At 34.7% G+C, this 25,246-nt stretch overlaps 1 protein-coding gene across 7 annotated transcripts in view; it reads left to right on the forward strand.

Annotated features, from left to right (window-relative positions):
- The window catches only part of ZNF638 (zinc finger protein 638), an 81,317-nt gene extending 65,863 nt beyond the window's left edge, over positions 1–15,454 (forward strand). For 5 of the 7 annotated variants that reach the window (XM_077134515.1, XM_077134519.1, XM_077134516.1 and 2 more), the window contains 8 exons: positions 645–682; positions 4,726–5,926; positions 6,533–6,598; positions 8,208–9,159; positions 9,970–10,074; positions 12,423–12,524; positions 13,295–13,413; positions 15,136–15,454. In XM_077134515.1, the coding sequence (XP_076990630.1) occupies positions 645–682; positions 4,726–5,926; positions 6,533–6,598; positions 8,208–9,159; positions 9,970–10,074; positions 12,423–12,524; positions 13,295–13,413; positions 15,136–15,201 (2,649 nt within the window). In that variant the 3' untranslated portion in view covers positions 15,202–15,454. The remainder of the gene's footprint in view (positions 1–644; positions 683–4,725; positions 5,927–6,532; positions 6,599–8,207; positions 9,160–9,969; positions 10,075–12,422; positions 12,525–13,294; positions 13,414–15,135) is intronic. The other 2 variants (XM_077134520.1, XM_077134521.1) reach the window with 1 other exon arrangement.
- Positions 15,455–25,246: the final 9,792 nt, after the last annotated feature.

The following is a 25,246-nucleotide window of genomic DNA, read 5'->3' on the forward strand; positions in this document are numbered from 1 at the left end:
ATCCCCCCTATTATTTAATCATTTTTCATCCACATTCCTCCATTCGTCTGTCCATATGCTGGACAAACGTAGCATCAGGCACAAGGCTCTCACAACCACATAGAAATACTGTAAAAGCCACATTGTTATATAGCCGTCTTCAAGAATCAAGGCTACTGGAACACAGCTCAACATTTTCGGTACTCCCCTCCAGACAGGCACTTACTTTAATTCCTCCTTCTGTTTTAGACCTCAGGGCATTGCTTTCTTTGGAACTCAGATACACCGTAATAAAGATTATTGTCAAATTTTGTCCAACATTTCTAGGCGTCTTAAGGGGAAAGTTTTCTAAGTCAACTGATTTCCTTTATAAATAATAATAAAAGTTTTTATTTATATCAACATCATGTAAACTAGTTTTTCTGATTAATTGCTCATGGGAATTTCTCTGCATAATTTAAAATTTAAGGTCTCATCTAATGGGAAAAAATTCTAGAACCTAATACATATGAGGACACTAAAAACTAGCTGTTAAAATACATTTTTAAAGATGTATTTTTTTTAGCTTAGATTTTGAGAACTGGAAACATTGCATTGATGAGTTAAATAGTTAAAATCTGGATCTGGTAGAATAGCTTCTAATAAAATGTGGAATTGTATTGCAGAGTCAAGTTGAGAAAGATTCAGAACCAGGAAAAGAAAGGTATGTTGCTTTAATGTGCAAAATTTTTGTCTAATATTTAATTACTTAATTTTATTCCGTATTTTATATTAATTCACATGCAGCATATAGTTCTTTTATGTGCTTGTTCCATTCTGTATTTGTATGAGTCAGTTATGGTTTTCTTTTTTGACCTAGGATTGTTTTGTTTGTATTGTCTCATTCAGGTATTTATTAGTCATTTTTTAAAAACTGAATGTATCAAAATAGTTGGAATTAAATTTACATATATAACTTCTTTATAAAATGTTTTGCTAAAGTGCTTTTGAACAATCCAACTCCACGATCATTGTTGTTCCTTACGTTAGATCTTCTATTCCAAAATAAACATGGTAGAAAAACTATAATCTTTTTATATAATTCTCTTTTATCTTATTGACTTGAACACCAAAAGGTACCATTTAAGTTTGTTCATTTTTATCTGGTTGATTACAGAGTATATTGAATTAAAGAAAAATCTCTGCTCAATGTCTTATCTTTAAAATTGGGTCAGGAAAAAGAAGATTTAATCTATTTTCTAATTCTCACTCTGGAAAGATGGGCATTTGCTTGGTTTTAGGGCATTTTAACTTAAGATTTAATGTGTATTTTGATCTTTTTTTAAAGCAACAGGAGTAAGGAAAACAGATACATGTTTAAAAAAATAATTATGTATACTAGTTCATATTTTCAAAGGATGAAAAGTTGTTCTTCAAAATCTACTCAGGCTAGTGGCTCGGTCTTATTTTGGTCACGTGTAGTTCATGCATACCCACCGTTATCACTACTTATTCCTTTGCCCCACCAGTCAATAACCTCCCATTTACTGCTTTTCATTAAGAATCAGTTATTTGAAATATTTTTTTCTCCTCTATACTAAGTGATTCTCCCATATTTCTTAAAGTCCATGTGGTAAGTAAGAGCTTATAGTTTGAAACAGCAGTTTGAAAGGGTTTAAATATGGAAAGTGTTTATTTGCTATACTGTCTAATTTTAAGAAGCCTGAAAAGCAGAATGTTTTAAGGATTTTTCTTCCCAGTAATTCTTATAAAATGAGAGAGTTTTAAATAATAAAGATTAATATGAATGCAGTAAAATATATTGGTAACTTCAAGGAGTAGGTTTGCTGTATGTGTTAGCACGGACTTTTAAAGTTGTACCTCATCATGCAATTGTATTCACATCCCTAAGAAGTAATGACACCAGCAGTGTATGATGTAAAAGCCCACAGAGGGCTTATTAAGTAATAGTGCCACATGTAGTATAGATAAACCTACTGTTTGGCCACAATAACTCTGTGGCTGGTAAGCAAATAGGCTCTTCTAAAAAATCCATTGTATGTATTTCGTTTGACAAAATTTATCTCGAGTTTATAACAACAGCTGTTTATGTTTTGGTCATTTTTCCCCCCACTGTTTAGACTCTTTTCCTGAAATCAAAAATATTAATGAATTTATAGATAATTGTCCAAACTCATAAAATTAATAAGTCCTAGCACTAATAAATTCTTAATCCCCGTATTGCAGACATTTTTTTTCTGGGTTATTTGGCATTACAGAAAAAGATGTGAGATGTGGCTGGAATTTCTTTCAGAATAAACTGATTCTGAGAAAATACTGGTGTTGGCTGGTTGGTTGGTTGTATTGTTTTTTTAAGCCTTGGCGGGTGCTAATTTATCATAAATATGATCCTTTTGTTTATAATTAATGTAAACTATTTAAATAGATTCCCCACTTAAAGGAAATCTTATGTGGCTATATTGATAATTTAACAACCCATGATATGACTGTATTCACTCTTCTTCTCCAGTAAACAGGATTTATTTACCATATAATTAAGGCTCCAGATAAACTTTCCACTGGTTCATTAATAATGTTGGAAAGTACCAGGTAGCCCTCTGAAATAAACCCTAAGCAGTATTGCTAAATCCCAGTCTAAAGTTTCTCAGAAGGTGTGTCATATGGTTTTAACCTTTTTTTCTCATATTCAGCTTTTGTTGTATGCTTTTCTGAGAGTTGTAAAACTGGTATTGGGTACAGAGGGGTTGTGGGGACTCAGATACCTGTATGGTGAAAGATTCCAGATTTAATACTAACTGGATATGAGTAATGAGATCAGAGTAATAGATTCTTACAGACTTCCTTCTTTTGTGAAAGCTGCTTATACAAAATACCTTCCTGGAGTCCTTTTTTTTTTGCTAATTCCCAGAATATGACCGTTTTCTTTTGATCTTTTAATAGACTTGAAACTTTGATGTTAAAGTCCTTTATACAACTTTTCAAGTTGACCTTCCAAACTGACCTGATCAATACTGAGCCTTTTTTCCATGTTAGCCAGAAAACCAGACACTAATTTCAGTGAATGATTTCTGTGACGGGAGCACTATAATTTTTGAAGACCAACACATAAGAATAAATACTGAATTTAAATTATTTTTTTAAGTAGGTCATTGTTCTCTGAAGTGTAGAACTCCACATAATGGCTCATTTTATATTGAAGATTATTTCCTTCATTATTAACATACTTAAAATATGATAAAGTTACCCTGCTAGTCTAGTAGGTTCCTGGGTGTTTTTGTAAATCTTTTAAGGCTAATAGGCAGTTCAGTAATGAGGAATGAATTATTGCAAATGAAGTGGCAATTTAGAAAGTTTCTATTTTGAGAAATAGTACACACAAAACTGCTTAAGTATGAAAATCATAACTTTTTCTTACCTTTGTCATATTTTAACTTGGCCACAAATTTTATTTTGACTACTCCTAAAAATCTGTAACACTTAAAAATCAGCCATTGGTATTTTGAATATAAGAAATGTGTATTATTTCAAATAAAAACTTTTAAATCCTTTTCAGTGTACAAAGGGTAGCTTTCACAAATGAATAAAATAGATATTGATTAAGGTTTATGGTTACTGACTTCTACTTAAAATAAATTCCTTAAACTCTTTGCCTTTACAACCTTTCATAAAGAAAGGTTCCTCTGAGCTCTTAGAAAGTTTTTCTGCTTTGGAAGCTTTAACTTATCTTCGGAGATAAAGCTAGTTTATATTGGCTCAAGTGGTTATACCCCAGAGGTGGTAGGTACTTTTTCTGAATTTCTGAAATGTGATTACTGTCTCAGAACACAAATACCTATCATCTTGCATTGTTAACTAAAGGTCATTGCCACCTTTTGAGAAGAATTAAATAGTCTATGTCTCATCCCCCACCTTCCTTGAAAAATAGGAGAAAAAAGTCAAGAAAAAAGTCAATACTCTTGAGTATGATCATTTTCTGGTGTCTTCCTCCATCCTGCTGTTTCTAATGTAATTATGTGAATATATTTGTTAAAATGTTATTAGTGTTGATAGCATGCTGGACATTATCTTCAGAAGCCAAGATTTTCCTTGTTATTCTCTAAGATAACTCTTAATATAAAAATAGTTTTTCTATTTCTGTCTCAGTGAAAGTATTGAAACTATAGACTTCCACATTTTTGTGTACCTTGGATTTGGGACTACCATGATGAGATAAGATCAGTTGCATATACTTGCCATGTATTTCCTCCATTTCTTCTGGATAATTTTACTAAAATTTTTAAGTTATGTATTGGGATATTAAATTTTTCACTGTAACTGGGAAGATTTCTTTTAACATACACCTTCTCATAATGTTGCCCAAAGCACTATTTTATAATAGAGCTATATATTCATGTTAAGGTGAATCTATCAGTTTCACCCCTAACTCTAAATAATCAAGTCTGGTTATAACTCACATGAGTAAAAGAATCACATTGACAGTCATAAGTTTGCCGTTATTTCCTTTAAACTACAGAGAAACCTTCAGTGTGATGAAGGCACTTTTTAAAAATTTTTATATTTACGTCGAAACATTTTAACCATTTAAATGCTGATTGGCTGGATTTCCCTGTGCTTATTTCTAATGCATCAGGAAGTCTTAACAGTTGGCATCAACAGGATTATTTATAATGGTTGAATTCTCATCATAGTTTGATTTTTGTTTGTGTTTTTGTTTGTGTTTTTTTGTTTGTTTTTAAATACTTTTAGCCCTGACTTGAAAAACAGTCCAGTTGAGGAGAGTGAGGTGCAGACAGAAGCTGATAGTCCCTCTGTTAAACCTAGTGAGGTTGAAGAAGAAACTACTTCCAACATTGAAGCAGAACCTCTACAGCAGGAAGAAACTTTAGAGGAAGAACTTGAAAAATCACTGTGTGACTCTGACTTTGCTGTTGAAACGTTGGAAGTTGAAACTCAAGAAGAAGAAATTCCCCTTGTAGCATCCACTCCAGCCAGTATTGAATTATTCCCTGAAAATGCAGAGGAGTCTGCTTTAAATCAGCAAATGTATTCTAGTGACTTTGAGAAGGAAGAGGCAGAAATTATTAACCCTGAAACAGAATTATCAATATCTGACAGAGCATTTGTAGAAGAAAGGAATATCAGAGGAATTCTAGAAGACTCTCCATCTGATACAGAAGATTTCTTTTCTGGAGTTACACAGTCTATGGTAGAAGCTGTAGCTGCAGTGGACAAACGTGAAACAGTTTCAGAAATAACGCCACCTGCTTCTGTTGTGGCCTTAGTACCAGGAATTTCCACAGGGGATGAGAAGTCAGTGAGCAGAAAGGGAACTTCTGAAAAAAGTAACATGGATGAAAAGGAGGAGAATGAATTTAATACTTTCGAAACCAGAATGGATTTGCAGACGGGAACTGAAAAGAATGAAGCTAGGATGGTTACAGAGAAGTTAGAAAAGATTGTGGCAGCAATGAAAGAAAAACCTGCAGAAAACACTATGACCAAGGCATATCCAAATAAAGGAGTGGGCCAGACCGATAAACCTGATGAAACTAGTAAAACTAGTATGCTGCCTGTATCAGATGGATCAGGTGGTAAATCAAGCATCAAGGTTGCTATGATCTCTTCTCCAAAGGCAAAAGCTACAGCTTCAAAAACTGAAAATCAGAAAAGTTTTCTGAAATCGGTACTCAGAGATCAAATAAATGCTGAAAAGAAACTTTTAGCCAAGGAATTGGGTTTTCTTAAACCTGCAAGTGCCAGGTCAGGCTTGGCAGAAAGCAACAGTAAATCCAAACCCACTCAGAGCAGTGTTACCAGAGGAGGCAGTGGAAGGATCTCAGCTCTGCAAGGCAAGGATTCTAAACTGGATTACAGGGATATAACCAAACAATCTCAGGAAACAGAGACTAGACCTTCCATCATGAAACGGGATGACAGCAACAATAAGGTGAGGAGGGTAGGAAGACTGACTCTGTATCTGTGAAGTGAATCGCTCCGCTGCTGTAGCTATGAAGGAGATGTAATATTGTTTCATACTTTCATCTCCTTACTCCACCCCCAAGCTCTTATTTCCCTTTCTTAAGTGAATCCATTGATTTAAGCCATTATATATCTAGAATTTTAAGTTCAAGTTCTTAATTTATTAACAGGTTTGAAAAGCATTGTTTGGATAAAATTTGGTCAGAAATGTAACTTTGTGGTTTAAAAAAAAAAGTCTGCAGTGAATCTCCTAAGGTGATTTAGAACTTTGCTTCTGAATGGGAAACTGTTTTCTCTTTTAAGTGGAAGCTTCCTTTATCAGGTCACTGATTGCCCAACTCAGTTGTGGCTATAAGGAAGACCAGTAAAACTGAATTTAACTATAATTTATAGAGACCATGCCTATACTATTAAGTGATCATTGATTTAGTTCTGTATATACTACATGTTATTTTGCTTAGTGAATGTATTTGGATAACATTTGCTGTTTGAGTTTTTTGTGTTTCTTCAAGAAAAGCATTGATAACATAGTTGAAAAATTCTGTTTTTCTGTATTTCTTATTTAATATTTCAGACTTTGGCTGGGCAGAACACTAAGAATTCTAAAAGCACCACTGGTAGAAGTTCCAAATCTAAAGAGGTGAGAGACAACAGACTTCTTTTCCCTCCATCTGTAGCAGAGTTCATCTGTCCTAACTTGTGTATCCCCTGTAGGAATCAGTTAATTCAGATGTTTAGAGAGTGAAACGAGATAGAGCAAGGGACAGGAATGAGATGCTTTATTTTTTTATCCTGCCATTAATCCTATCACTAACTCATGTTTTGACCTTGAGCTAGCCTAAATAATTTAGTTTGTGTTCTTAGTGCAGGACAGAAACTTAAGCAGGAAATATGAAGGAAAGTAGAAAGGAAGCAGTGGTAGAAAAATAACTACCAATCTCATATTGACAGCAATAGGTTATAAATGCAGAATAAAATCATCTATGTAAAAGAGGCTAGTATTTGATATACTGAGTCCTCCTTATTCCATTGAATTTTCAAACAGATAATCCTTTTGTATGGCTCTAGTTTGGTCTGACTGGATGGGCTCTAAGATTTTATTTTCCTGGTACTGAGTTCTACTGCCAAACAAACTTCTTATATTTTATTTGGTTGTTTTGTATTTTACATTTCAAACATTCATGGACTAGTTTTTCAGTTATTTCATTTACCCTGGTAGAGGATGAATTTGGGCCTGTTTCCTTGGGGCAAGGAAAGATCTTAATCATTTAATTATAACGATTAATTATTATTAATTTTATATCATTAATATCACACAATATATTTATTTAGCACTATATAATTAATATAATACATGGTTGTGTATTAATTATATATCATTATAATTTGATATTAATATAATTAATAATTATGGAGCAGAAGAAAGGGTTATGGTTAGTTCTACAGACTTAAAAGATGTTAGTTTAATTATAGATTTACTCTTTGAAGTATTGGATATATACTAATGTCATCATTATGTACTAGTAATTAATTACTGATAACACTAAATGTGTGGAAGGCCTGCTGGGAATTTATTTCCTTTGTTGTTAGTGGTTTTGCTTTTTTTGTTTCTCTAAGTACTAAGTCTTAGTAATAATTGTTTTGGAAGGCTTTCTCAAAACATAAACTTTGTAACATTGTATATCTTAAAATATGCGGTTTTATAGTTTATGTATAAATTGGCCAGTGGGAACAACTCCAGTTAGCTATATTTTGAGGTCCTTTTAGAAGTCATTAAGTTTCTTAGAACACTTGTTAGATATCATTTGTCATGTGTAATAGTAAACTCATTACAATATTAGTTGTTTGGCAAATGCATTAAATGTAGTATTTTTGGTGTTGTATTTCTAAACTCATAGCTCTTTTTTTTTTGCATGGGCAGGCACTTGAAATTGAACCCGGGTCTCTGGCATGGCAGGAGAGAACTCTGCCACTGAGCCACCGTGGCCCACCCAACTCATAGCTCATTTAGAAACTGTTATCTTATTAAATTAAGTAAAGGTGGAATGAGAGTTATGTTCTTAGGATTTTACCTTTATAACTTAATGTGACTTATTTTGGGATTTTTAAAAATAACTCTAATTGCAACCTCAGGATTCTTTTTTGCATTGATATTCTCACAAATGATAGTTCATGCACATTTACAACTATTTGGATCCTACCCAGTGGTCAGTAGTTGTTCACAACACTGATTTTTAACTTCCCAACAGGAACCATTATTTCCATTTAATCTGGATGAATTTGTTACTGTGGATGAAGTTATAGAAGAAGTGAATCCTTCTCAAGCCAAGCAAAATCCGAAAGGAAAAAGGAAAGAAGCTGTCAAAAATATCCCTTCCTCTGAACTAAACTTAAAGAAGAAGAAGGGGAAAAGTTCTGCCCCTTGTGTCGTTGAAGGAGAATTATCTTTTGTAACATTGGATGAGATTGGGGAAGAAGAAGATGCAGCTGCACATCTAGCACAAACTCTAGTCACTGTGGATGAAGTAATTGATGAAGAAGAGCTAAATATGGAAGAAATGGTAAAAAACTCAAATTCACTTCTCACATTAGATGAGTTAATTGATCAAGATGATTGCATTTCCCATAGTGAACCTAAAGATGTTACTGTTCTGTCAGTGGCTGAAGAACAAGATCTTCTCAAACAGGAACGCTTGGTTACTGTAGATGAAATTGGAGAAGTAGAAGAGCTACCTTTAAATGAGTCGGCAGACATAACTTTTGCCGCTTTGAATACTAAAGTGGATGAGGGAAATACCGTAAGGGATTCTATTGGGTTCATTTCTTCTCAGACGCCTGAAGATCCTTCTACCTTAGTTACTGTTGATGAAATACAAGATGACAGCAGTGATCTGCATTTAGTGACTTTGGATGAAGTAACTGAAGAGGATGAAGATTCTCTGGCAGATTTTAACAACCTCAAAGAAGAGCTTAATTTTGTTACTGTTGATGAGGTTGGAGAGGAGGAAGATGGAGAAAACGATTTAAAAGTTGAGTTAGCACAAGGCAAAAATGATTATCCCACAGACAAAAAGGGGGATAGAAAGAAGAGAGCTGTGGAAACACAGAAGATGAAATTGGAAACTTTGTCCCAAATGTGTCAAGTAAATGAGAATGTTATGGAAGAAGATCTGAAAACCATGATCGAAAGACATTTCGCAGGTAGATACTTGGCAGTGATAGTTTTTCTTTTTTGTGAGGAGTGTACATTTGAAATTAATTTAAAAATATATTCTGTGACATTGCTGGTTTTTTCACTGTGTTGATAAAAGACACCAACAACAGTTATAGCCGTTTTCCAAAGAAATGTGCTTAAGTTCCATAAATTTCTCTTGGTTAGGCCCCAAGTTATTACACATCAGAAAAAGACAACAAAACCAGAAAGCAAGCTAGATTCCCCAGATTAGAATTGGAATGAAATTGGTATGGCATATTTTTATTATGGGGAGAACACAGCTTTGGATAAGCAAATGACTTTCTGCGCTAGAACTGCCTCCCAGTTTTTGCTTAGACTTAGCATTTGGAAAAATTCATAAAGACACCATTTCACTTTTATTTTGATGGTATGAAATAAAAGATCAGCTCACTTAGGATTTGAGAGAGATCAGGATAATTTCCATGGAAGAAAATCTTCAAAGATTTAACCAAACTAAGAATAAAATGTAGGAAGGTCCTACAGGCTTATGAACCAAATTGGAAAAATATATGTAGGCACCTTGGGAAAGGAAGGTAGGAAAGTATAGCTTTCTGGCACAAGATAAATTGGCAAAAGAAAAGGAGAATGATTTAGCTGATACTGAATATTTTTTAATAGAATTCCCCTGTTTTTGTTTTTTTTTTAAATCAGAAATAGGTTTCCTTCTCAAATTTGCTTATTTTGTTTGAGAAAGAATAAGGTATTATTTATTACTCAAAGTTGAAAGTAATTTAAATACTGTTACTATGGCAGTAAATTAGACTTTCTCTTTAAAGCTAAACCACCATCCAAGAGAGTTAGAATTGAGGGAACACCACCATCAGGAAAAGCTGTTGCATCAGAACCAGCAGAAGGTGAAGAGGCCTTCAAAATTAGTGAAGGTAAAGCAGGATTGATGTAAGGGGGAGGAGAGTAACATGACACAAGATGGCGGTGAAAGTTCCCAAGTTCTGCCATCTAAGAAGAAAAGTATAAAAAGAGTGAAATAGAATGGTGGTGGAGGGGGGCATCATGCTGTGAGGCAGGCTTATAATTATTAGATTTGATTAAAGATTTCTATCTTTCTATTTTGGACAGATAATAGAACTTGCTAATAAAATTTGAAAAATTCGTGGAAATGATCCACGAGAGGTTATTCTGACTATGTTGCGGCAGGTAGAAATCATTTATCAACTAGCTCTTACATATAAACCATATCCCTTGCTTTGGATGGATGCTGCAAAGCAGTCAGCCAGTGAATGAAACAAGATGTCTTAATGACTTTAATAAAATTTATGTTGAAACAAATAGGGAACTATTTGTTAGTTGTCCAGTGAGGAAAAGTATTCTAGTCACTCAACGAATATTTATCGTTGTGTCCACTATATTATTCAAAGCAAAATGCTAAAATGTTTAGAAAAAAAAGAAAAGCACACAATGCCAGATCTCAAGGAGTTTATTGACTCAGAAAAGTAAAAAATCAACTACCTATATAAGTTGAACAGCACTAATGTACTTCTTTCACTGTTTTCTTGGTAGCACCCTCCTTGCCCTTTTGCTTTTCTATCCTACCTTCTTTGAAAAAAAAAACTATCAACCATGATTCAGGCCAAGAAGTTTGTTGTCTGACCTCAGCTGCGCCCTCAGTGCCTACAGTCTACCATCGGTCTCTTTTCTTCCCATTTCCTAAGCAAGTGTAATATAAGGCTTTTTCCCATTCTGTATCACTGGGTGACCTTGCTTTCATTTCTTTTTACCAGAGCAAATAGAGGATCTTACTGTCTTGTATTTTATCTATATTGGCTCCTCTCACATAAGATATATTCAAGTCTTTCCCATTAAAAAAAAATAAGCCCTTGACCTTTGGATCTTTCTCTTTCCTTTCAGAACAAAGCTTCTAGAGTGAATCACCTATATTCACTTCTTCATCTCTTATTCAACTGGATGTGTTTTGTTTTCTTCTACCATCTTCCTGAAATTGATCTTCATAAAGAAACCCCCATTAGCTTCTTGTCAAACTTTATTTTTTTAGAAGTTTTTCCCTCTTGATACAGTCTTATTTGACTCTCTGCTTCATTTTTTAATATTGATCACACCCTCTTTCTTAAGACTCTCTCCCTTAAGAAGAAATAGGTACTTTTCCTTCTTTGTCTGTTCTTCTTCATAACCACTCCTTGATACCAAGTCAGAGTTAATTTAATAATTTGAATAATAGCTCCTAATATGATTTCATGAAATTATTTTTGGAAATTTCTCTTATTCACCTACCACCTTGCTTAGAACTGCCTCATCTCAACTGAATAATATAGAAAAGTTGATGTATTTACTATTTATTTTACCAGTGGGATAAGAAGAATGATTGATGATTTCAAAGTTTCTAGCTTTACCTCAGACTTGGTAAAGAGCAGTTTAAACTTGGAGGGAACACTGAACTTAAAAGTTCTGATTCTGACCTCGTCACTAGCTATGCTACCTCGGGCAAATCAGTTTATTACCTCTCTGGGTTTTGCTTTCCCATCTGTGCAGAAATAGGATAACGTTCCTTTGATCTGCCTGTCACACAAGATGAAAGCTAAATGAATGATAAATATGTGAAAAATATCTGTCAGGTACTATGCAACAATGATGTATTTCAGTTACTGAGAGTAACCAGAATTGCTTGGGATCAATTTCCATTTTTATCTTCCCCCAAGATCGTATTCTCTGGAGTCTTCTAGCATTGAATGCTTCTTATGTGTTACTCACTTTGCTGGGCATTATAGATTTGTAATTTTATTTGTAATTCTATCTTAGTAACTCTTAGGTAGTCAGTTTTCCCAGGTTTTATGGACAATTTCAAGGCATCAGAATTATTCTCTGCTTGCATCCCTTGCCCCTTAATCCATACTTTCCCCTCAACCCAATACTTTCCAAACACAGATTAATTCTTACCAGTAATTATTAAATTTAAACTATTTGTTAACCTTTTCAATTCTTTCCGAAACAATATAGAAATAAAATACACTACTAACCTTAGCTGTCTACTCCTAAATCCATTTAATAAAGCCAAGCAGATTTACCGATCTTTTCCTCGCATCAAAGAATCTTGGACATATTATATGAAGGTGAGATTAACTAAGGAAAATTTCTTTAGAGAGATGATGAGTTTTAAATTAGCTTTTGAAGACAAAGGATTATCTGATGTTAGTTTCATATAGCTTGTGACTCTATTTTGAGTAACTTTTTTTTCCTGGAAATATTTCATAACTAGTTGATGACGAGTCTGGATTAAAAGATTCAGAACCAGAAAGAAAGCGCAAGAAGATAGAAGAGTCTTCTTTAGACATATCAGATGCACCTGATGTCCCTGAAGGTAAAGCGGAAATGACATTTTTCCCTTAACCCTATGAAATATATGTTAAACACCATAAAAAGTGTTCCGTTGTTTAAATGAATAAATAACCTTGGTGATTATTTATTATAGAGTAGAAATGAACAAATTTTACACATTGGCATTTCTGAAGACAGCTTTTTAGGACTTTTTTTTTTTTTTTTTTTTTTTTTTTAACTTGGCAAGATTATTTTTATTACGCTCTTGAGGTGTGGTGTATGTTTCATCTTCTATTCCTGGTGCTTTCCTTGCTGCTCTGGTGAGAATGGAGTTACACTGGCCCATGTAGAAACACCTTGGCTGAGCAGAACATGCTGAAAACCTTAACAGACAAACTTTCTTCAAGGCCTGCTAAGGAGAGCTGAAAGGGACTTTATTTGTATAGTCGGTATATCTTTAAGCAGGCAATTGCCCATCATTTTGCCTCTTTCCCCTGATTTATTGTAATAGGGGATTCATAAGAGGTTTATTTCAAAGACTTTTTATCAGATTCTGTGAATTGGTATTCTGAATGATAACTCAACAGTTCTTTGTTTTTTAAAGATTTTCCATGGGATCCTGTTCAACTTGGCATTCTGACATTCCCTGTAGGCTGTGGAATATTGTAGAATTTGTTAAAAAATAAAGACCTGTTTGATAGTTAAAGGCTTTATTGCTCTTGTTATGTTTAGCTAAATTGATTACAGCACAACTAAGGATAAATTATTGTTATTTTTCCTCCTTTATCTTCCCTCTCTCTTTCTGTCCTCTAGATTTAGATTTTCTTGTACCGAAGGCTGGATTCTTCTGTCCTATTTGTTCCCTCTTCTACTCAGGTGAAAAAGCAATGACAAATCACTGCAAGAGTACACGTCATAAGCAAAATACAGAGGTAAATAGTTTTTTATTCTTAACTCTTCTTAAAGTCTTTAGCTGTGTTATTGTCATGTAACTGAACTACTTAACATTGTTTCCCTTTGGGAGAACTTTTGAATGTTTATGCCAGTTTATTTCTTTTAAGTCCAAAATCCTATTTTTCTCTTTCACTATACTTCGCCAGGAATAGAATTTGCGAGAATAAATTCTATAGCTCATGAGTGCCTTGTGACACTCCATTAAATTAGGGGAATCTGCTTATTATGATGCCGTACAGTCATGTACACCTTAGTGTATTAAAATTTCTGAAATGTCTAGTCAGAAATAATCCTGCTTAAATTTATTTACCCATTTCCTAAACTGATTTGATCACAAAACCCCTTCATTAGTTACATATCTTTGGGAAGTGCTACTCTCAAGAATCATTATTAGCCTCAGTTGAAGCAATGATTCTGACTCCCTCCCAAATGTTTGAAAGTTGTTTTGCGTGTCCTCACCATTGAATTGATGGTACAGGCATTCATTTAACATTTATTAATGTTATATGATGCAGGCTTTTTTAATACTCCTATTGCTCTGATGAAAACAATGCTATGCTTCCAGTTTTTTTTTCTTTTTAATTTTTTGTTTGTGTGTTTGCTTGTTTGTTTTTGGGAAGTGCTTGGGCCGGGAATTGAACCCAAGTCTCCTGCACAGAAGGCGAGATTTCTACCACTAAACTACTCTTGCACACCTATCATTCAAGTTTTAATGATTATGAAATAGGCTTAAAGAGGTTAAATAATTAAACCCAAGGTCTTAGAGCTAGCTAATGGCAAAGCTAAGATTTGAACCCAGCTCTGTTTTAGTCAAAACCCTTAAAATATTATTCTATGCTATCTTTGCTGTCAACTTAGTTTATCATGCCATTTTTCTATTGAAAATCTTTCCATGGCTTCATATTGCACTAAGAATAATATTGAAACTACTTCTCATGGGTCTGTAAGGCCTCTACATGATCAGATCCCCGTATACTTTTTTGATCACACTTTTTTCATTGTTCACTCTGTTCCAACTTTTCTGGCTCTTTTTATTCTATTTTTCTTATACAAAAAGGCCCCTTGCTGGCTCTGCATCTTTATATTGCTGTCCCTTTACCCCCTCCCTATACCACTTGCATGACTTTAGGACTCAAATATCAGCTCCCTGGATAGTCCTTTGCCTGAGAAAGACCCAGCTAAAGTAGTATAATCCAGCCCACCTCAAGGGTGAACCTGAGTCAGTTACCTAATTGTACCTGATAGTGCTTACCACCACTGTAAATTATCTTTCTTCTTTATTAATAGAAAGATTAAATGAGAAATAGATGTATTAATAGATATAAAATAAATGTATTATAAAAATAAACAATTATTAAAACATAGATAAACTTATTAACTAATTTATCTGTATAAATTTATTCTAAATTACTCTTTACTATTTCCCTTTCCCCACTAGAGTGTAAGTTCCATGCAGTAAAGGGCATTATCTATCTTGTTGACCACTGAATCCCTAAATATAAGGCTGGCTATATCACAAATATTGATAACTGATGAGTAAACGGAAGGAATGTTATTATAAAAGCACTGTGTTTCTAATCTTTATTTTGTAGGGCTAGGCTCTTTTAAATTGTAAATACAGTGAAATACATTAGATTTGTGTGCATACACAGCAAAACAGCATCTGATAAATATTTTGTATTGCAAATTGCTTTTAACAGAAGTTCATGGCCAAGCAAAAAAAGGAAAAGGAACAGACTGAGGCTGAAGAAAGAAGCTCTAGGTGATTGGAGGAAAGGGGAAAGAATTCATTAGAATTTCATTTAGGGTCCAGTTGATATGTGTATTTTGTTATCACTTAATTTGTACCTTTTTGTTTCAGAAGCAAATATTCATGTTGTATAAATTTCTGATTGCCCTTGATGTAGAGAGACTGATGGGGAAAGTATGATGGGTTTGATTTTTATATCAAATCATCAGGCATGGAGAAATATCTTTTAGAAGTGTTAAAATAAATGTTCCTACTGTATATTTAAAATACCATCTTGTGTTTGTGGTTGATTTTTTTAAAAGATTCACTTGTCTATGATTGTGAAAAGATCCTTCTCTTACATCCCTTGTGGTTTGGGGTGTTTTGAAATTTTCCCTGTATTACTGAAATTCATAGCATGACAGTGTTTCTTCTGTGCTATACTCATCCATATATGGTGAACGGTTTTTAAATCTCAGTTTTTCTGAGTAAAATTAGATTATAGCATGTTTGGCCCAGATTGGTTTGAGTAAAACTATAGTTGATGCTTTTAAGGTCAGGAAGATATTTTTTCTGCTTTTGGCAATACCTTATATTTCTCCCAGGACACATTTAAGTAGCACTTAGCAAGTGATTTGTATTAGCTTGAAATTATAGAGCATCCTTCACTTCCTGTAGCTCCACAGAGTTTCTTAAGTCATTTGAGTTATTATATAATATATTTGTAAGAAGTTGTAAACATACAAAAAAAAGTAATCCAGTGGATTGTTAGTAGATGCTAGATACAGCCCTGAACTGAATGGTTTTAGTGTAGGCCATGCTTCAGACAAAAGCCTGCTGACTGTATTGTTTCAGTATCTGATCTCACAATTTCTCCAAGGTTAGAGCACATCAATTGATAACGGAAAGAGTGAGTGGAGAAAAACTAAAAATAATTACTTTAAAAATTTTTTAAATATAACATATAGGCGGGTCACGGTGGCTCAGCAGGCAGAGTTCTCACCTACCATGCAGGAGACCTAGGTTCAATTCCTTGTGCCTGCCTATGTAAAAAATATGTATATATGTATGTATGTATATATATATATATAAAACATATATGCAAAACAAAGAAAAAAGCAGTAGTTTTCAGAGCACACTTCAACAAGCAGTTACAGACCAGATTCCAGAGTTTGTCGTGGGCTACCATTCCACCATCTCAGATTTTTCCTTCAAGCTGCTCCAAAACACTGGAGGCTAGAAGAAATATATTAACCTAGTGATTCAGCAGTCACTCTCACCAGTTAAATCCCATTCTGTTAAACCTTCTCCTTTTCCTGAATCCTCCCCCCCCACCCCCAGTGTATAGGGATCCTTGGGCAATGCCCATTCTCACTTTTTCATGTTGAGAAGAGGTGTCTACACTGAAGGATAGGGAAATGAAATCAAAATTAATTGTTAATCTTGGAGAGGCTGGCCCCTCTGAGTTTTTCAGAATTTATCTGACCTAGGAAACCTCCGGGAATTATGTTACAGGAAGGCAAACTTCATGTGTGAAACCTTTATAGTGTCTCAGTTCAAGCCCTGGTAAGAATCAACGGAAGTGATGTTAATTGGGGTTTAGCAAACCATGGCAGCAATATCTAACTGAAGCTTGCATAAGAGTCACCTCCAGCATAGCCTCTTGACTCCATTTGACCTCTCTTGGCCACTGATGTCTTATTTATTACACTTCTTTTCCGTCAGGAAGGCATTGTTGATCCCTCAATGGCCAGGGCCAGACTCATCCCCAGGAGTACTGCCCCACGTTGCCAGGGTGAGTTTCACTCCTGGGTGATTTGTACCACGTAGTGGGGAGAGCAACAATTTTCCTTGCAGTGTTGGGCTTAGAGAGGGAGAAGCCACATCTGAGCAACAAAAAGGCTTTCTGGAAGCAACTCCTAGGCTTCGACGTGAAATAGTTACTTTTCTAGATGTCTTTCTCCCATCACAGCACAAGAGTTACCTCACAGTCAGCAAGAAGTGAAGATCAGAAAGCTCCAACTTTTGTTACTGTTCATCAACCTTACTGTACTTCATTTCAGTTTTAGCAGCAGCCTGAACAAAATTTGAAAATACTACATGTCCTAGTCAAGGAAAGTGAGGGTGGAGATGGTCGTTGGTTTGTGAGTACCAAGAGTCTGCTGTAATTAAAAACTGATGAATTAAGGTAATGAGAGAAAAGAGCCATTAAAAGACCAGAGGATGTGGTGCCAACAAGCTAAGGCAGCACAGTCAAGGGTAAGAATCTTACTTTTGAAGAACCTTCCTTTTCTTGGACTTGTTTAAGATATGTGAGGTTTTCTAAAATAGATACTTTTTGCATATAATTTTAGACTTGCTCTTGACTTTTTCAGAATACCTTGAAACATCTTTATCCATACCACCCACATGAGGACATCATATATAGTAGTTTCTTATTAGTTGGTTGAGGGGTATAATTTGGAATAAATTTCTACCATTTCATCATCTAGACATTAGAACAAGGAAAAATTGTTTTCAACATGACCTGTTTAAAAATTATGTTGCATCAACCCCTATAAGGAAGGCTTACTTCCTTCCTCATAACTTGGCTTTTGTCACAGAATGCCGTGGTAATTGCCTCCCCAGAATTGTTCATTTTCAATTCTTTAGGAAAAAAAAATCATGGGAATTGGGTTTTTAAAACTTTAAATTTTATCTTGATATTTTGTACTTATGGGAAATATGAGGCATGCTAAAAAGTAGACAGAATGGGATAATTTATGCTCATATACTATCTTGTTTCAAGTTAAAAGTTTAAGACCGATCATAATAGCACTTCTTCCTCTCATTTTAAAGTAAATTTCAGACCTCATACTATTATGTATGAGGTCTGAAATTTCATTATGTATTTCTAAATACATATTTCATTATGTATTTCTAAAAGTAATAATTTTTTTTCACCTAGCCAGTATCTTAATATCTTCCTCATTTAAATGAAAATCCAGTTCAGATTTTTCAGCTGTCTCATGAACGGTTTTTGCTCCATTTTACTTTGAATCAGGATGCATGCAGATAAGGTTCATACATTGCAACTTGCTGAAAGGTTTTTCAAATTACTTTTGATCTATACATTTTCTCCCGCTTTTCTACCATCCCCCACCCCCTCCCTCTCCCTCCCTTCTTTCCCCATTTCTCTCTTGCTTACAGTTTATTTGGTGAAGAAACTAGGTCATTGTGTAAGGTAGTGCCGCTCAAAATATGGTCTTTGGACCCAGCATGGATCCACTAAGATGCCAGTTTGTGACAACTTAAGTACAGAAATTGAATGTTTAGAAACTTTTGCAGTTTGACGTAGTGGTTTTATGTTCTACTTGTCTGTTAAATTCAATTTTTAAAATTGGGGTTTGTAGTTTTTGTATTTTATTTTATTGTATTTTATGAAAGTTTTAGTCTGTGATGAACTGGAAATAAGAAAAGAAAAAAAAATCCATCAGAAATAGCTTGAGAAGGACTGCTGTAGGGTTTCCCACAGTCTGGATTTTGTTGATCACAACTGTCTAGTGTTTTAACGTGGTCCTCTATCTTTGTCTAACTTGTAAATTGGTAGGTAAATAGATACTTGATCAGATTTGTGTTCTTTTTTCTTCCTTTTGACACCCTTCGTGTAAGTGGTAATGTGGGCTTCCTATACAGGAGGCACTAAATGTCTGATTGCTTTCTTTGGGAATTTAGTAGCTGTTGATGTTTAAATCCTAGGTCCATTTATTCATTAAGGATTGCAAAATGGTGATATTTAAATTCTGTGTTTTCTACATGTATAAACTGGGATGCTTTTCAAAAGAGAGGAACTTCTCATCTGCTGTTTGATTATTCAGTATAAAGACATGATAAATATTTGGTGCTTTTTCTTTATTTACTGATTTCTTTTTCAAATGAGCTGGTTTTTGGCACTGCCCAACTGTGATCAATTTTTTTAAAGATATTAATATGAACTTATGAATTTTCACATATTTGATGTTTCAAACTTTTGCAGTAGTAGCTTTATGGATGCTCACATTGTCCTACCTATGTTCATTTGATTTGACTCCTGAATCCTTTTAACATGACACTAGTAGTTTTCATAGCTTCCATGCTATGTCAAAATATTACCAGCTTTTCTTGAACTTCCTGCCCCAGACCCAAAATCAAGCATTTCTCTAATGAAAATGTGCACTTTTAGGGGTGTTCAGGCACACCAGGGTGATAGACTTAAACTGTCACTAAGATGCTTAATTTTATCTCACCTTACAAACAACACTGTCAGAATAATAGTATCAAGACCACAACCAACATGTAATTATTGAAAACAGTTAATTTTTGTTTTTCCAGTTTTGCTTTTGTTTTATCCTTAGGGCTTATCCCAGTGGGGATTTACATTTGAATTATAGGGTTTTCAAGTCACTTGGGATAGTTCTTTTAGTAGCTATGCTACCATCTGGATTCACATTTAGGTTCGTTCCATTTTTGTTGATTTTTAGGAATTTTTTTAAATTTAATTTTGTGTTAATTAAAACTAAAATACTTTGCTTTTATAAACATTTTTAAGGTGGTTCTGAGGTTAAATCTATAAAACAGGATAAATTCAAAGAAGTCTAGCTTTTATCACTCTCTATCCTATTGCCTCCCTCCCTTGTATAAGTAACCTTGTTAATTTTGTAATATATTATTTTTAAAAATACAAGATACATGTATGTATTCATATCCACGGGGTAATCAGATTTTAATACTTTGTATCTTAATGATCACTAATCTACAAGGGAACCAATGATGACAAGAACTGATGTTGAAGCTAGAGGAGAGCCAGGAAATATTAGAATCTTTTGTAATTCTAGGAGTCAGGGATTTGCTAGATGCTGTCATCAAAACTTTTTAATATTAAATTACAATAAATTCCATGAGCTGAGGCAAGTGTAGTTTTTGGTAAAACCGTAGGTTTTTTTTTTTCCCCCAAAGGGTCATTTTTATAGGATCACTTTTAAAGATTTAAAAAGAAAGGAAAGGGATGATGTTATAGTCTGTACCACAGAGTCCATGAAAAAGGGGAGTAGGGTGCTATATGATTGACTCTTTCCTGTTTTATTCTGCTTTGAGGCCTACAAGTCATCAGCAAAACATGTAGGCTAAGTGTGTTGATATTGTGTGTGTATGTATGTTTATGTTTCTTTCCTTTTGAAGGCCTTCCATAAAAATGTGAGCATAAAAATCTTTTGACAACTTAATTTGTGGTAGATTTTAGCTGAATGGTAAAGATACCAGGAATCCATCAATATAAAAAATCAAAATATAGGACTATTTGTGAAGTGGTATAAAAACTCAAGGTAGACTGTAATAAATTAAGAGTAAATGCAATCGCTACTACTAAAATAATGATAAAGATTGGTATAGGTAAAAAGCCAATAGAGGAGATAAAATGGAATACTGAAAATTAGTCTTAAGAAAAGACAGTAAAGGGGGAATAAAAGATAAAGAGGACAAATAGATTATAGACTTGTACCCTACTAAATATTATTAAGTGACAATAAACAACACGATTAAGATGGTGGGTAAATTCAGTGTAAACTGAAGTCAATTGGTTAGCATCCTCAGCAGCATCTTTATATTCCAGGCAGATACTAAACCTTGGAGATGAAGGATTTGCTTTTCTGAAATTTAGTTCTCTAAAATAAAGGACAAGAAAGGGGTGGGGTGTCCATTCTCACCATTGCTATTCAACGTTAATGCTGAAAGTTCTAGCCACTTCAGTCAAGAAAGGAAAAGAAATGAGGCATACAGATAGGAAAGAAACTAAACTATTTGCAGACAATACGATTATCTACATAGTAAACTGCAAGGAATATGCAAAAAAAAAAAGCTAGAATAATAAGTTGAGTAAGTTTGCATGATTTGACATAAACATTTGCATTTTCTAGGTATTGACAACACAAAAAACAAAAAAATGCAATACTATTTGCAGTTGCTCCAAAGGAAATTAGATTCTTAGGTATGAATTTACCAAAATGTGTCAGATCTGTATGATGAAAATTATAAACTGCTGATAAAAGTAATAAAAGAAGTAAAAAAAAGAAGACCTAAATCAATGGAGAGATATAACATGTTCATGGATTAAAAGACGCAACATAGTAAAGTTTGTCAATACTTCCTAAATTGTTCCATGGTTTAATACAATTCCTATTAAATTCCAGCAACTTTTTTAGACAGACAAGCTTACTCTACAGTTTATATGGAAGGGAAAGAATAGACCAAAACAATTTTGAGAAAAATAAAGGGGGAAGAATTGCTTCTCGTCTTGAGGTTTACTGTATAGCTGCAGTAATCAAGATGGTGTGGAGGACTGGCAGAGGGAAAAACTGTTCCATAGATAGTGGAACAGAAGAGAAAGCTCGGAGGCAGATCAACACAAATATACCTAATTAATATTTTACAAGGAATAAAAATTATTCCTTGGAGGAGGAATATCCTTTTCACTAAATGGTACTGGAGCAATTGGATTCCATCAGCAAAAAAAGGAAACCTCAATCTAAACCTCATGCTTTACACAAAAATTCAGATGGATCGAGAATTTAAATGTAAAACTAAAACTTAGAAAAGAACAGAAGGCAAAATCTTAAGATCTAGCACAAGGCAAAGAGTTCTTAGATGACACCAAAAGCACAGCCCATAAAAGGAAAAAAAAAATAGATCAATTGGATCTCATCAAAATTAGAACTTGCACACATATGCAACTAGGTAAATAAACCTGAAGGACAGTATGTTGAATGAAATGTCAGGAACAAAAAACAAAGTTATCATGCCTCATGATTATAATATACAATCTCAGAGAATTGAAGACGAGAGCATAGGTTATTGGATAGGGACCTATTATAAAGGTCCTAGATTGTAAGCTTTTAAAGCAGTCACATGTATTTAGGCGTTTCAAGATATTTCTAAATATCTTAGCTCTTTGTGTATAAACTGGTAATTCCCTGAGACTGGGTTTTGAGTGACACCTGAGACTCAGAGTTAGAGTGCTGAAGTTGTGAAAGTCAGCATTACCTCATTCAACAACTGTTTAAAAAGCTGAAGTGATCAGGCTGTTGTCTAGAGATATGAATGAAGCTAATCTGGATAGGGCTAAGGTAACTCAGAATATTGGGTGAAGGATGATATGGCCCATATTTTCAAACTTCAGCCTCTGTGCAAGACCAAAGGGAGAGATGTTTATTTAGTGCAAAATTTATATTTTGGGTAGCACATCATCTAATTTAACTTGTATGGTCAGTTTACTTCAACACCGCAATGACATGGAATCTTGAATAGGGCATTAGCTCTTGTTGGTTTGTACGAGTTAGTATGATGCTCTGATATATCCCAGAGTAATTTGACCAGTGTTTTAGTTCATAAACTGTTGGAATGCAATATACCAGAAATAGAATGGCTCTTAAAAAGTGAATTTATTAAGTTCCATATTTACAGTTCTGAGGCTGTGAAAATGTCCAAATTAAGGCTTGCAGAGAAAGATACTTTAACTCCAAAGAAATGGCCAATCAAATTCGAGATTTCTCTCTCAGCTGGGAGGGCACATGGTGACATCTGCTTCCCTGGAGACATTTTCCTTATTTTCCTTATGCATCTCCAAAAGTCTCTGGCTGTGTGGGCTCTGTTGGTTCTGTTGATTCTGTCTGCTCTTTCCAAAATGGTTCCCTCATAAAAGGCTCCAGTAAGCAACTCCACCTTGAGTGGAGTGGAGGTACATCTCCATGGAAACCATCTGTGCTGATTTGAATCTTGTGTACCCTAGAAAAGCCAAGTTCTGTATTCCTCATTCATTGTTGCTGCATGAGCTTTATGATTGTTTACATGGAAAATGTGACCCACCCACTTTGGGGTGTTAACTTTTGACTAGAGGGAACCATTTTTGGGAAAGGCTTTAGAGCCCACTCAGCCAGATGCCTTTGGAGATGAAGAAGGAGAACACCCCAGGGGAGCTTCATGAAACAAGAAGCCTAAAGAGAGCTAGTAGTTATCGCCATGTTTGCCATGTGCCTTTCCTATTGAAAGAGAAACCCTGAACATCTTCGGCCTTTTTGAACCAAGATATCTTTCCCTGGATGCCTTAGATTGGACATTTCTATGGGTTTGCTTTAATTTGGACATTTTCACAGCCTTAGATTATGTAAACTTGCAACTTAATAAATTCCCCTTTTTAAAAGCTGTTCCATTTCTGGTATATCACATTCTGGCAGCTTGCAAACTAGAACACCATCTAATCAAGGGTGGTGGGTCACATCAGAAAGATCCCACCCAACAACATTGAATGAGGATTAAAGATCCTGGTTTTTCTGGGGTACACAACAGATTCAAACTGCCACAGGCAGAGAATAAAAAAGTATTTGTAAAGTACCATTGGAGGACTGGGAAGAAAAGAAGAAATATTCAACTTCCCCATCTGGGGAATTCCTAATATTCTCACAGGCAGTGGGGACAACCAGTTCAATAGGCTAAGCCCTGAATCTTGGGGCTTGCCCCTATTCCTGCGAAGGAGAAGCTAAGCCTACTGATAATTATGTCTAAGAGTCGCCCCCAGAGAACCTCTTGTTGCTCAGATGTGGCCTCTCTGTCTAAGCCAGCTTGGCAGGTGAACTCACTACCCTCCCTGCTATGTTGGACACAACTCCCCGGGTTATAAATATTGACAGTGTGGGACTTGACTCTCAGGGATGAGCCAAGACCAAGCATCATGGGAATGAGAAAGCCTTCTTGACCAAAAGGAAAGAGAGAAGTGAGACAAAATAAAGTCTCAGTGGCTGTGAGATTTAAAACAAAGTCAAGAGGTTATCCTGGAGGTTATTCTTATGCAATAGATAGATATCTCTTTTTAGTTTATGTTTTATTGGAGTGGCTAGAGGGAAGTACCTGAAAATGTTGAACTGTGTTCCAATAACCTTGATTCTTGAAGAAGACTGTTTAACTATATAGCTTTTGCAATGTGATTGTGTGATTGTGAAAACCTTGTGTCTGGTGCTCTTTTTATCCAAGGTATGAACAGATGAGTAAAAGTAAATAAGGGTAAAAAATAAGTAAATAGAAAAAAAGTTAAAACTCACTCTGAAAGACCTGGCTAAAAGGATGAAATGAAAGGACAAATTATAGACTAGGAGAATATATTTGCAATAACATCCAATAAAGGCCTTATACCTAGAATACATAAAGGAATCTCAAAACTTAAAAAAAAAAACAAAAAAACAGCAAACCAATTAGAAAACCAGATGTGGGACATTTTATCAGAGAGGATATACAGATGACAAACTCATGAAAAGATGCTCAACCTCATTAGCTGTTAGGGAAATGCAAATTAAAAGCACAATGAGATATCTCTACACACATCAGATTAGCTAAAATGAAAAGCAGTGTTAACACTAAATGCTGACAAGGATGCAAAGAGACTAGAGGACTAGATCACTCATCCGTTGCTAATGGGAATGTAAAATGGCATTGGAAAGTAGTTTGGCAGTTCCTTTCAAAACGAAAAAATGGACTTACCATATCACCCAGCATTGCACTCATGGGCTTTTATTCCAGACAGATGAAGACTTATTTTCATGCAGAAACTTGTACCGTAATGTCTATAGCAGCTTTTATTCATAAGAGCCCCAAACTGATTACTACCTGTATGACACTCAATGGGTGAATGGTTAAATAAACAGTGGTACACCCATACCATGAAATACTGTTGAGCAATAAGGAGGAACAGACTGTTGATACATACAGCTGGGAAGAACGCCAAGGAAAGTATGCTATTGATGCTTGGTGAAATAAAAGGCAATTTCAAAAAGATGCGTACTACATGATTCCATTTATGTAATACTCATGAAATATAGGGATGGAGGACAGATTAATGTTTGCTAAGGATTAGTGGGGAAGAGGATGGGAATGATTGTAAGAATGAGTTTTGTGATAGTACAATTGAGGCTCCTGATCGTGGTGGTGATTATGCAAGGCTACACATAAAATTACATAAAGCTATACACAAATGAGTGCATGCACAACTAATGAAATCTAAAAAAGCCCAGTGGATTGTACCA

This window comes from Tamandua tetradactyla, chromosome 17 (assembly GCF_023851605.1).
Source record: "Tamandua tetradactyla isolate mTamTet1 chromosome 17, mTamTet1.pri, whole genome shotgun sequence".
Lineage (NCBI taxonomy): Eukaryota > Metazoa > Chordata > Mammalia > Pilosa > Myrmecophagidae > Tamandua > Tamandua tetradactyla.